Source organism: Heteronotia binoei, chromosome 18 (assembly GCF_032191835.1).
Source record: "Heteronotia binoei isolate CCM8104 ecotype False Entrance Well chromosome 18, APGP_CSIRO_Hbin_v1, whole genome shotgun sequence".
NCBI lineage: Eukaryota > Metazoa > Chordata > Lepidosauria > Squamata > Gekkonidae > Heteronotia > Heteronotia binoei.
In genome coordinates, this window is record NC_083240.1 from 37,850,250 (window position 1) to 37,863,977 (window position 13,728).

At 50.1% G+C, this 13,728-nt stretch overlaps 1 protein-coding gene across 1 annotated transcript; it reads left to right on the forward strand.

The window, feature by feature from the left end:
* Positions 1-1,337: 1,337 nt before the first annotated feature.
* Positions 1,338-13,728, forward strand: TAX1BP3 (Tax1 binding protein 3). The gene is made up of 4 exons (XM_060259557.1): positions 1,338-1,521; positions 8,010-8,129; positions 9,397-9,474; positions 11,827-13,728. Exons 1-4 carry the CDS (start codon positions 1,483-1,485, stop codon positions 11,962-11,964), a joined length of 375 nt encoding a protein of 124 aa, XP_060115540.1. The 5' UTR covers positions 1,338-1,482; the 3' UTR covers positions 11,965-13,728.

The window sequence follows — 13,728 nt, forward strand, 5'->3', positions numbered from 1 at the left end:
ATAAATATGTTGCGTGTTTTATCCTATTTATGTGGAACTGCTTATGTTTCAACTGTATGTTTTATGATGTGACCCGCCCTGAGTCCTGCTCGCAGGGGAGCGCGGACTATAAACAAACAAACACCCCGGACCTTGGTCCTTGCTAGACTCCAGTGGCACCTTGGAAGACCAGGAAAATTTTATTCAAGGTGTGAGCATCCGTGTGCAGGTACCCTTTGTGTCCAATGAATGTATGCACATGAAAACTCACACCTTGAATAACACTTTGTGGGTCTTCCAAGGTGCCAATGGACTCCAGCTTTGTTCTACTGCTTCAGACCAATCCGGCTGCCCACCTGGATCTATCTTGGTCCATGCGTCTGCCAACACGATTTTATTATGCTACATGCTAATTTCCTGCTCACTTGCTACCAATAGGTATGAACTGGCACCTTTCGTTTCAAAGTATCTGAAGAAGCGTGGGTGACGCACACCGAAGCTCATGCCTTGAATAAAACCTGCCGGGCCTTCAAGCAATGTTCCCTCTAAGCTGCAGAGTCTTGAGAGCAAAAATTCTACTTTATGAGCTACTGGCCTTAAAATTATGAGCTGCATAAATTAGTGTGCTCTAGGGGCATCCTCTCTGAGCTAAGACAAAAATGGGATGAGCTGGAAGCTAAAAATCTGTGAGCTAGCTCACACTAACTCAGCTTAGAGGGACAGAATAGGAGTCAAGTTGCACCTTTGAGACCAACTTAAGTTTTATTCAGAACGTAAGCTTTTGTGCGCTCTCTAAGCACACCATACCGGATTCCTCGTCTGATGAAGTGTGCTTAGCACACACGAAAACTTACGTTCTGAATAAAACTAAATTGGTCTCAAAGGTGCGACTTGACTCCTGCTTTGCATGGATTATTGTGCTATGGGGCCATGCTTCCTGAGCTAAGACAAACATGCATGAGCTGGAGGCTAAAAATCTGTGAGCTAACGCACACTAACTCAGCTTAGAGGGACGGAATAGGAGTCAAAGTTGTACCTTTGAGACCAACTTAAGTTTTATTCAGAACGTTAAGCTTTCGTGCACTCTCTAAGCACACTTCATACCGGATTCCTCGTCTGACGAAGCGTGCGTAGAGAGCACACGAAAGCTTACGTTCATGCATAAAACTAAGTTGGTCTTAAAGGCGCCACTTGACTCTCCTATTTTGTTCTACTACTTCAGACCAACACGGCTGCCTACTGGGATCTATCCGCTGAGAGAAGGAACACCGCCTTCAGGGTGCCACCGGATTCCAACTTTATCCTTAGATCAAAAGGCGTCCTTTTTGCGCATGCGTGGTGCAGGGACGCGCGCCCGTGACGAAGGGGGCGGGGCGGCGCCCGGGAGCGGCGCCTGAAGCGGGCGGGGAGGAGGGGGCGTGGCTTGAAGGCTGGGTGGGGCCTTTTGTTCGGTCTGAGGGAAGAAAGAGGAGCGGCGGCCGCCAGCCTTGCCCAGCCGGGGCCATGTCGTACATTCCGGGCCAGCCGGTCACGGCCGTCGTGGTGAGTAGCGGGGCGGCGGCAGAGGACCCAGCCCCTCCGTCCCCCTCTGCGCCGGGCCGCCCAACGGTCCCTGTGGGGGAGGGGCCCGCGCGCCTCTCCCTGGACGGTCTCTCGTTGCCACCCCGCCGGGAGCCTCCTTGGCCTCTCCCCGTGGAGAGGCTCTTCCTTCTGCGCCTTTCCGGGTCCTGGAATGTGTGCTGAGCTGCTGGAAGGGTTGGCCGGTCCCCAGGGAGGGGGCTTGAGTCATAGTCCGCCTTTCTCGTGGAGGCTCAAGGCGGATTGCGCAGGGTTAGTGCGCTCAGTAGGATGGTGCAACTCCTAAGCAATGCCATAGCGCAGAGGTAGCCAAACTGTGGCTCGGGAGCCACATGTGTGTCTTTCACACATATTGTGTGACGCTCAAAGCCTCCACTGCCCCGTTGGCCAGCTTGGAGAAGGCATTGCTCTCTTTAAGAACATAACAGAAGCCATGTTGGATCAGGCCAATGGCCCATCCAGTCCAACACTCTGTGTCACACAGTGGCAAGACCCCCCAAATCACGTCGCCAAGCCAGCCGGCGTCTTGGAGAATGCATTTAATGTTAAGTGGCTTTCTTTCCACTCCTCCCTCCCTCTAACTTCCGCCGTCTATTTGCCTCCCTCCCTCCTTCCAGGCTCTCAAAACATTTGACGTTCATGTCAAACGTCTGATATGTATTCTATGTAGCTCTTACGTTAAGCAAGTTTGGCCACCCCTGCCGTAGCATGAGGATGGCTTGCAGAGGGGCGGGTTTGAGTCCAGTGGCAGCTTTAAGACCACCAAAAGTATATTCAAGGTATGAGCTTTCATAGCTTGGATAAACTTTCATTGGTCTTTAAGGTGCCACTGGACTCAAAATCTTTCTGCTGCTTTAGGCTAACATAGCCGCCTGCTTAGATCTGTAATTCTGGGCGTAGGCTTCTGTGTGCATCCACACATCTCTAGAGGCGGAGAGTGACTTGCCAAAGGAAGGACACCAGAGCTGGGATTTGAATTGGGGGCCTCCCAGGTCATCATCGGGCATCCTCGCCTCTAGGCTGAACCTGCCTTCCACTTCTCTGCACCTCTCCTGCCGCCTTTCTTTGTCTCTTTTAGCTTTGTAATAATTTTAGCTTTTCTCCTATATGGAAGAACAGCAGTTGTGTGCGTGTTTTTCTTTAGGGTAGATTTTTGTCACCTTCCTCCTCTTCTTTGAAGGTGTGTGGGTGCAACTTTGCCCTGTACTGAACCTTTTAAAATGTCAGGAGTGGGAGTGTTTGTCTGGTGGACACAGTGCTCTGCTGTCACCCAAAACAGACTCTGTGTGTAGTGCTGTGTATGTGTTTAGCAGTAAGCCCTACAGTGCTCTGACAAAAAGAGTGTATAGTTTTTGCTCAAACAGAACGATATATAGAATGTCTTATTGGATAGAAATCTTTGTGCTTCTGATGTCTTCTGGTTACAACCCAGTGAAGCCAAAAGGCCATGGTATTCAGCGGGGGCCTCTCTCTGATATTTCTGTGTGAAGCTTAACTGTATTTCAGCTTTGCCTGGAAATGCATTTCATTGTGCAGGTACCTTCACACTGAGAAGAGCGCTCTATTCATCTCACAAAGACGGCCGAAGCACATGAAAGTGCATGCCAGAATGCACGTTAGTCTTTTCAGGAGGCACCAAGCGGTTTGTTTCTTCTAGGAAGCATTTTTGCTTGGATTCCTGAAATGAATGTGGCCATATGCTGCTGCTGCTGCTTTAGTGAGGGAACATATGGCCGTCGTAACTCCATTTTGGCCTTTGCTATGCATCTGAGTCGCTTGGGAGGATGGCCGCCAGGCCTCTCCCAAGGGAATGTTTCCTCATTTGCATTCTCCTGAGTTCTTATCTAGAAACTTGACTTGTTTTCCTCTGCTGCTAAGAAACCGGGGGCAAGATACGGCTTGGCTTTCCCTCCCAGTGTTTAGCTTTGACGGCTTGACTTGTAGCCAGTGATTAGAGTATAAGATGAGATACAAAGTTTTAGCTCTGTATCTCATCTCTAATTTTGGCTGACTTTGTTGTGTATGTTCAAGGTCCAGAAGATTGAACCCTGCTCTTTTCTGTAAGTTTGATGCTTGATTAAAATCTCCTCGCAAGCAAACCTGGATCTTGCATATCATTTTCTTGGGATTTCTGTGAACTTTGGAGCATCTGGCCAGGGCTCCAAACGGTGTTCCTTCTAAGCTGAGTTAGCGTGAGCTAGCTCACTGATTTTTTTAGTCTCCAGCTCACACATTTTTGTCTTAGCTCAGCAAGGATAACCCCAGAGCACACTAATTGATGCAGGAGCTCACAACGTTAATGCCAGTAGCTCACAAAGTAGAATTTTTGCTCACAAAGAAGAAGATGATGATATTGGATTTATATCCCGCCCTCCACTCCGAAGAGTCTCAGAGCAGCTCACAATCTCCTTTACCTTCCTCCCCCACAACAAACACCCTGTGAGGTGGGTGGGGCTGGAGAGGGCTCTCACAGTAGCTGCTCTTTCAAGGACAACTTCTGCCAGAGCTATGGCTGACCTAAGGCCATTCCAGCAGGTGCAAGTGGAGGAGTGGGGAATCAAACCCGGTTCTCCCAGATAAGAGTCCACACACTTAACCACTACACCAAACTGGCTCTTAACCACTACACCAAACAAGACTCTGCAGCTTAGAGGGAACATTGGTGGTGGTGGAGTATTTCTTGCCATGGCCCCTTTGGGTGCCATTGAACAACCACTCCCGCTTCCAGGCCATCCTGAAGGCCGTGATGATCTTTGCACCCTGAACGTGTGTCTCTGTTCTCACCTTTTTGTACACTGTCCTCATCCCCTTTTCTGACTTTTCTTTCTCACCCCCCCAATAAAGAGGCTTTTTGTCCTCCCCAGTTAAATCTTTTTGAATCCCACAGATATTTCTCTTTTGGGCGTGGCTGGTGATTCAGGGCTGGGTCAGCAAATAGCCTGAAGGAGTGGTTTTGTTTTTGCCCTTTTGTACAGTCATGGGAATGAGTAAGTGTAAATCGCGCAAGTGCGGGGGCGCATACATGTTTTTTGCTGTCTAGGGCAGGAAGAGAGAGTGCCGTCCTGGCAACCTTGCCTGTAACTTTCTTTGCCTTCTGCAAACAGCGCTTCATGGCGCAATGTGTTGCACGGACAAGTGATACTCCTCCTTAGTCTGAAGTCTGGTCTTTGGTCTTTGATGAGGTTATCTTTTCAGGAACGCTGATGAGTAGATAGTGACTTGGTATAGATGGCCAGCCAGCAGCCTTACTGGCTCCTTGCAACACATGAGGTGGTTTCAGATGTTAGTTGTTTCAAACAAATAGATGGAAGAAGAAGAAATTGGATTTATACCCCGCCCTCCACTCCAAATCTCAGAGCGGCTCACGATCTCCTTTATCTTCCTCCCCCACAACAGACACCCTGTGAGGTAGATGAAGATACTGGATTTCTATCCCGCCCTCCACTCCAAAGAGTCCCAGAGCGGCTCACAATCTCCTTTCCCTTCCTCCCCCACAACAGACACCCTGTGAGGTGGGTGGGGCTGAGAGAGCTCTCACAGCAGCTGCCCTTTCAAGGACAACCTCTGCCAGAGCTACGGCTGACCCAAGGCCATTCCAGCAGGTGCAAGCGGAGGAGTGGGGAATCAAACCTGGGTCACCACTACACCAAACTGGAGGCTGAACAGCGAAGTACAGTGGAGAGAGAGCGGCCACACAAGCCCTGTAATCCAAGAATGGTTCCTCCATGGGTTTCCAGGAGAGCCAGCTCAAGCGAAGTTGTTTCGCAGAGTGCTTGAGGAAGAAGGTGTCATGATCAAAAAGAAAAACACTTGAAAATTTGTTCCTGGAAACAGGCAGTCATAGCGTTACTGTTGATCCCTGACCTGAAGGGTCCAGCCTAGCTTGATCTGGTCAGATCTTGGAAGCCAAGCAGGGAAGCCAAGCCTCGGTTAGTATGTGGAGGGGAGTCCGCCAAGGAAGTCCAGGGTCATGGCACGGAGGCAGGCAACGACAAGTTACCTCTGGAAACCTTTTGCTTTAGGTCAGTTGACACTAGATCAGGGCCGGATCTGGGGGGGGGAGGCAGAGGGGGGTGCTTGCCCCAGGCACCGACAGAGGAGGGGGCACCAAATTGGGCATGGAGTCCATTCTATTCTATGGACCCATAAGATAGAATGGGCCCATAAGGGGAGGTGTCATTTTTTAATTTTGCCCCCCCCCCCTCAAAAAACATATAGATCCGGTGGGCTCTCCTTCCTTGGAGGTTTTTCAACAGAGGCTAGATGGCCATCTGACAGCAATGAAGATCCTGTGAATTTAGGGGGAGGTATTTGTGAGTTTCCTGCATTGTGCAGGGGGTTGGACTAGATGACCCTGGAGGTCCCTTCCAATTCTATGATTCTATGGTCCTGGACTAGATGGCATGTTCGCCCACCAGTGTTAATGTTTAATGGGGTTTCTTGCTGGGAACCACCCTAGTACTATAAATGTAGCCTTCTACCGTGAGGCTGTATGAGAATGCCAACGACAGAAAGAAGGGCATTACTGTAACTCAGAGATGGAGGCAAAGATCGAACAAGGACATTAACTCAGAGTTGAAGGCTGATAGTATGGAGCAGTGGAGGCTAAAACGTAGCCCTCGGCAGTGCGTACAAGGGTTAGGCTGGTCGTTTCCAGGTATTACAGCCAGGGTCTAGAAAAGTCCTCGCGCGTTCCCAGCTGCTCTTCCTCCTCACCAACGCTTTGAAGTTTCCTTCTTTCCTTCATCTGCAGAGAGGAGCTTCTGGAGAGTAAACTCGAAACGTTTAATCTCAAATCAGAGTCCCTGCTCGTAGAAGCCTCCGTGTCCTGGAAGTCATCTGTGTTCAGTTCTGGCAGGCTTAATGCGTGTGCCATAAGAATGCTCCCTCTGACCTTTCGGCATGCGAAGCAGCCAAAGAAATGATCAGTCCCTGCCGTCCTCTGGCTTTTTCGCCCCCCCGCCCCTTGTCCCTGCTTGTGTCTTTCTCTGGAAGTGGCTGCTCTTTCCAATGAGCTCATACCAAATTCCAGTCCCTAATAAAAAAAAGTATAAAGGGCCGTTTGTTTACGCTAGCTGAATCCGGCCCACTTCTTCCCCTCGCTAAAACTTCATGCTGGGCCTCTTGGGCCTGGAGGGAGAATGGTCTTGCATATCCACAATGAAAGCCAGGCACGCTCTGGGATGAAGGAGCCCTGTGTCAGAGCTAGAGACTGAGGGCCGGATATGGCCAATTGTTTCAAATTGCTATGAAAATAATCTTTTTTTGCCTGCCTGTGCGGTTTAAGCCCCGCGACGCAGAGCGGTAAAGCTGCCGTGGTGCAGTACTAAACTTTGCTCACGACCCGAGTTCGATCCCGGCGGAAGCTGGTTTCAGGTAGCCGGCTCAGGTTGACTCAGCCTCCCATCCTTCCGAGGTTGGCAAAATGAGTACCCAGGTTGCTGGGGGGAAAGCGTAGAGGACTGGGGAAGGCGATGGCAAACCACCCTGTAGAAAGTCTGCTGGGAAAACGCTGTGATGCGACGTCACCCCAGAGTCGGAGACAACTAGCGCTTGCACGCCTTTACCTTTTTTTAGGGTTTAAGCAGCAAAGCTGATGTCAGCCCTTTGTCAAGCCTTCTTTGATGCTGCAGCCCAGTCGGTTGTTGCTGGAGGAAATAGGTAAAGGTAGTCTCCTGTGCAAGCCCCAGTCGTTTCCGACTTTGGGGTGATGTTGCATCATGACGTTTTCATGGCAGACTTTTTACAGGGTGGCATTGCCTTCCCCAGTCATCTACGCTTTCCCCCCCGGCAAGCTGGGTCCTCATTTTGCTGACCTCGGAAGGATGGAAGGGTGAGTCAACCTCGAGCTGGCTACCTGAACCCAGCTTCTGCTGGGATGGAACTCAAGTCGTGAGCAGAGACTTTGGACTGCAGTACTGCAGCTTTACCGCTCTGCGCCGCGGGGCTCTGCGGCTGGAGGAAATAGTTCCTCCTTGTTGGAAAGAGTTTTGGGGAGTCAGTAGCTGAGTGCGAGAGATTGCTGTCGGGTCAACCCAGCTCAGCCCCTTCTCAGCACTTCAGCGGAGGTGCAGGGAAAGTGGTATTCGGGAGGGAACAGGAAGGTAATGGTTCTGCTCGGTCTTGCTTGTTCTCGTGCAGCATCTAGCTCTGCCCAGCAATCCAACAGCAAATGTCTTTCCACTGTGATGCAATCCCATGCCTTGCTGTTGGTATTCTCCTTGTTCAGCTTCAGAGAACTTTGCTGTCTCTCTTAATTGTGCGTGGGATGATCGTACTGGAGAGGTGGGTTGCAAAGAAACCTGAACGCATTGGACTGGAGTGCTCTTGAAGTGGTTTCTTCTGTTATCAGGAGTTCAGGGTCCAGGGCTACACTGAACACATTATGAACCAGAAGCTGTAACTAGGCTAAAAGCAAGGAAGTTTCACTTCTCCTTTTTTTCTCCTCCAAGCAAAGAGTCGAAATCCACAAGCTCCGCCAAGGGGAGAACCTAATTCTGGGCTTCAGCATCGGAGGTGGCATCGACCAGGACCCCACCCAGAATCCCTTCTCGGAGGACAAAACTGACAAGGTCAGGACTGACTCCCCCAACCCTCCTGGTGACTTCAGGCTGTGCCTTGTTTGAATCCAGCCATAGCAGCTTCTGCCTGGATGCTGGCTGGGTCTCTGTCCTCGTAAAAAACCAGTCTTGTTCTGGAGGAAGGGTATCATTGGAAGCACAGAGCAGGTGGGCAATCTGTTTGGAGAGCCGGTTTGGTGTAGTGGTTAAGCATGCGGACTCTTACCTGGGAGAACTGGGTTTGATTCCCCACTCCTCCACTTCCACTGCTGGAATGGGCTTGGGTTAGCCATAGCTCTGGCAGAGGTTGTCCTTGAAAGGGCAGCTGCTGTGAGAACCCTCTCAGCCCCACCCACCTCACAGGGTGTCTGTTAGGGGGGAAGATATAGGAGATCGTAAGCCGCTCTGAGTCTCTGATTCAGAGAGAAGGGCGAGGTATAAATCTGCAGTTGTCGTCGGGGGCTGGGGCTTCCGCAGCTGGCACTCTCCCTAGCAGAAAATGAATCTGCTTCATCTGGATGTCTCAGTCTGTGGGCCGATGCTTGTCCTTTTCTGGCTTTCTTGGGAGCATGAGGTCACCTCTTGCAAATGAACCATGCCCCCCCCCGGTGTCTAGGCAAGAAAACTGCAAAAGAATCCCATCCTTCAGGCCACAGATGCATGTAACGTGCACGGAAGTAATAGTTTCGTGGGCAGCTTGCACAGCTGCTTAGGAGCGTCAGATCAAACCGCTCACTCGTTTGGTTTTAACAGAGGCCACGGCTCAGAGCTGGTCTAGTAATTCACGTGAGAATGAGTATCCAAAGCAGAGGGGTTACCGTGCTCTAGGTTTTCTAAGCAGAATCTCTTCTGCTGTAAAGCCCTCTTGCGGAGAGCAAATGTACAAGTCCCTTTCTATTTTTGACGATAACCCAGTCTGAGTACTGACAGCACCAGGGTGGGGCTAGGCGGAGTCTCTGGGCCTACACAGTCCAGCCCTACTTATGGGCACAAGTGCTGTCACAGAGGGCGGTTGAAGGGACACTTAGCCAAGCATTGTACAGATAACGTGCCAGGCAGCAAAAGAAAATTGCCAACTGATTTGCAGCCTTCTGCGTGCCCATTAATGGCTCGAACAGCTAGACCGGCAAGCTGTTTAGCAGGAATGAATCGCTGCTTCACCTTAAGAGTGTTGACAGCTGCAGCGGGGGGTGGGGGTGGGGATATGTAAAAATGTCTCTTATATTTTGTTTTGTTTTGTGGCCGGTCTTAGTATTTTTTTTTTCTTCTCTCCCTGCAGGGCATTTATGTCACGAGAGTGACGGAAGGTGGCCCGGCAGAAATTGCTGGCCTTCAAGTGGGAGACAAAATAATGCAGGTAACAAAACACCTTTTTAAAAAAAATCCTTCTCCCCCCCCCCACTCCCCTTCCAGTGTCTTGTGTTCGTTCCAGTGAACAGCTGAGCAGGTTTACAGCAGCCAACATAACTCAGTTACTTTGCATAGTCTGGCCTTTCTGCTAGTACTTTCTTCCTTTCAAAATTGTAACCTAGCAGTGCTTTTTTGTGCATCATGTTCAGCACGTGACTCATGAAAGGAAACTAACAATCTATCCTTTTATTACATTTTTTGGGGGGAAAAACCACACAACTACCCCCCACACACACACACACACTTGTCACGAAATGAACAGAACCTGGCCCTGTGTCCAAGAAGCAAGTTGCAATAAAACCAGTGGGGTTTACTCATGTGCAAAGATGCTTATGATTTCCTCCTAAGGCTTGTGACATTAGTTCCTGAGTTTATTTCTTTATTGACTTAATTTATACTCCACCTTTCCCAGTGCTGCTTGCATCATTTGTCCCCTCTTCTGTTTTATCACAGCAACCTTGTGAGGTAGGTGAGGCTGAGAGTTCGCTTCAAGGTGTTGGTATTAACCTTTAAAGCCCTTTATGGTCAGGGACCTGCCTATCTACGGGACCGCCTTTCCCCATATATCCCCCAGAGAGCACTGCGATCAGGGACAAAAAATCTGCTGTCCGCCCCTGGCCCAAAAGAAGCCAGGTTATCCGCAACAAGATCTAGGGCCTTCTCGGTGGCAGCACCAGAACTCTGGAACACCCTCCCAGAAGCTATAAGGGCCCTGCGGGATTTGTCGGCGTTCCGCAGGGCCTGTAAGACCGAACTGTTCAGGCAGGCTTTTCTGGTTGACTGAAAATGGGCTGCCACCGGACATCCTACAGAAGCTGGTGGTCATAGTCAGAACCTAATACCGCCAGACTAGACTGAGATATCGTAATAGTTTTTAACCTGATAAATGTATTATGGTTTTATATGTTTTATGAAATTGATTGTTTTTATGATATTGTAAGCCGCCCTGAGTCCGCTTGCGGAGAGGGCGGGATATAAATATAAAGTAATAAAATAAATAAATAAAAATAAGAGCATATGCCCGGCCCAAAAACACCCAGCAAAGTTTCTGTGGCAGAGGGGGGCTCGAACCCGGGTTTCTCAGATCCTAATCTGACATTCTAACCACTGCACCGCACTGAGATCTGGGTTAGGGAAGTGTGAAGTTGGGAAAGTTCTATCCTTTGGCCATGATCCTGCACACTCAGGCTTCTCCAGTTGGGTTCAGTAAGCTTTTTTTTTTTGCTCTAGCTTGTCCTGCTCCTCTCCCTACTGCACCCCTCATCCTGCTTGGTTTTTGTCCATGTAGGTCTGATAATCCCCACTGATGTTGGATTAAACCCTGTGGAGGCCCCTAGGCAGTCGAAATTATCTCAAGAGTCTGAGTGCCCACCCCGCTGCCCACGGACCGTGCTGTAGCTTGTAGGCACCTTCTCAAAAGCCCCTTTGACTAAGCTGTGGGGAAGAGACAGAGAGAAGCAAACTTGGCAACAATGCCAGCAGCAGCTGCACCAGGCAAATCAGGCAAAGAGCGGCTCAGTTGCTGGATGTGTGTATCGGCTGGGAGGGCTGCAAGCAGGGGGAAAACAGTGGGGGGAGACGGCTTGGGGCTCCTAAAGGTGTGGGGGCCCATAGGCCAATACCTACTAGTTAATCCGTCCCTGATCCCCACCATATAGCCTTTTTGGGTGGCCAAAGGGTTTCTCTCCCTGCCTTTGTCTCAGTGGCAAAGCTGGTCACCTCCAACTTGATTCTAGCAACAACAAGAAGAAGATGATGATATTGGATTTATATCCCGCTCTCCACTCCGAAGAGTCTCAGAGCGGCTCACAATCTCCTTTATCTTCCTCCCCCACAACAGACACTCTGTGAGGTGGGGCTGGAGAGGGCTCTCACAGCAGTTGCCCTTTCAAGGACAACCTCTGCCAGAGCTATGGCTGACCCAAGGCCATTCTAGCAGGTGCAAGTGGAGGAGTGGGGAATCAAATCCGGTTCTCCCAGATAAGAGTCGGCACACTTAACCACTACACCAAACTGGCACTGTGAGGAATGCATGTAGCTTAATTTGTAGGGCTAAGCTTCCTTTTTTTTTTTTAATGAAACACTGCTAAGAGTTTTGAGGTCCATAATGCTTTGCTCACTTGGGTATTGTAGAGCCCAGGGTCTCTTCCACAAAGCCAGGAACAGACTAGCGTGCTTGTAATATCGTCATTTAAATCTTCAATCATCTGTGGTGTTCTGTGCAGCTGTCAAGCTTGCAGGCAGCCCTAAGCATAAAAGCATGCTCATCTGTCCTTGTTAAATGCGATTCCTCCCGCAGGTGAACGGGTGGGACATGACGATGGTCACCCACGACCAAGCCCGGAAGAGGCTGACCAAACGGAACGAGGAAGTGGTCCGGCTCCTGGTGACCAGGCACTCCCTCCAGAAGGCCGTGCAGCAGTCCATGATGTCCTAACTGCCCTGTTGGGCTGGGATGAAGGAGGATCCGGAACGGGAAGCGGGAAGGACACTTGATCACAGTTCACCAGCGGGCCACAGAGCACTGACTGCCTGCCAGAAAAACCCTCTTCAAATGCGACACGGCCCACTTCATCGCTGAAGCTGTGATGCTGTGGGCGTTGTCACTCTGTCTCTTAGGAGCGTTTTTTTGGTAGCACGGTCGGACTGTCCTCCAGCCCCGCCCCTGAACTATAGAAGGCAACCAATCAAGACACTCCCTGGGAAAGCGAAGCCAGTCCAAGATGTGAAGAGCATCTTAGTTTGAGGTCCAGCCCCAAGGGTAGAATCCACCTTAAGCGCTGTCTTTGCCAGAGGCCTTAGTGAAAGGGACTAAGTCCCTGGTGTATTCTGCTCATAAATTCCGCCTGGGCTGCCTTGTCTTCCAAGAGTGACAAAAGCCACCACAACTCTTCATATGGGAGAGACAAGACTAGGGTTGCCAGCACTGGCTTGGGAAATACCTGGAGACTTTGAGGGTGGGGTTTGGGGAGGGGTCAAACCTCAGCAGGGTTCTGCTGCTCATAGTGCCCATTCTCCAAAGCAGCCATTTTCTCCTGGGAGAAGAGCAATTTGTTATAGTGGGAGATCTCCAGGCGGTACCTGGAAGTTGGCAACCCTAGGCAAAGCTCTGGCATTTCTGGTTACTCAGAGGCTTTCTTATCAGGATCTACGGATAGGATCTGTGACTCAAAAACATGAAACGCTCTTAACCTGTGTTTTTCAAGGCAGCCAAAGCACATTTCACATTTTTTAGAAAAGGCATTACTGTAAATAACTGTTTTGATATTGTCGCATTCCTGTCTGGAAACTCGAGACTAGCACGCCAAATGGCAATCTAGCAGAGACAGAGCCTGGTACCGATGAAGATTCCTGTTGCCCAGATCGTGCCCAATCCACACGCGGTGCCAAACTTCTCGTGGGACTTTCCTTGAGACCTGCGTCAGACACTAATAGCTCTGCGGCCTGAGAGGTCTCTCCCCCTGAAAGTTCCCTGTTGTGCTTTAATGAATACCAAATGCTGCATCATGGAAGGCAAACCACTTCTGACCAAACGAGCAGCTGAATGTATAGATGATTTTGAAGCCCCCCTCAGCTTCCCTGCTACTGTTTGGCAAACTCTTAAAATGTTAAGGGACAGCTGTGACTAGCGCCTTAAGCTTTTTTTTTTGGAAGGGAGGGGTTGTTCCTAAATCACGCTTTGGAAAGTAAGAGAAGGCTGCTGTTGGGGAGAACCCTGCTGTGCCCTGATTCCTTTTGCACAGCAGCGGATGCCCCTGCCACCCGCAGTCTCTCTCTCTCTCTCTCGGGCTCTTTTCGGCCCTCCCCAAGTTGGCTTCTGGTTTCTCTTTCCCTCTTTTCTGATCGTCCCTTCAAACTGTGGGTTTTTTTTTAAACGCACTGTAAATAATCCTCCTGTGGAAGTTTCACTAACTTATTTCAGTATATTACTGCTACCCCCCACTTGTGTGCTGATTTTACCTGAGTCATATTAACTCGGGCCTGGGACTGGAGAAGAATGTCGTCTGTCTTTGCCACTCGCTGCCTCCTGTGCTGTGTTTTGTTCTGGGGTCTTTTTTAATAACTTGAGCTGCAAGCCCCGCCCAGTGGTTTTGGGGTAACAGCAAGTTTGCAGTAGCCTGGTGTCTTGGGGGGTTGCGTTTTGCTGCCCTGAATGATTTTTGCATACAATAAAACGGCTGGGTTTTCTAGTTTGACTGTT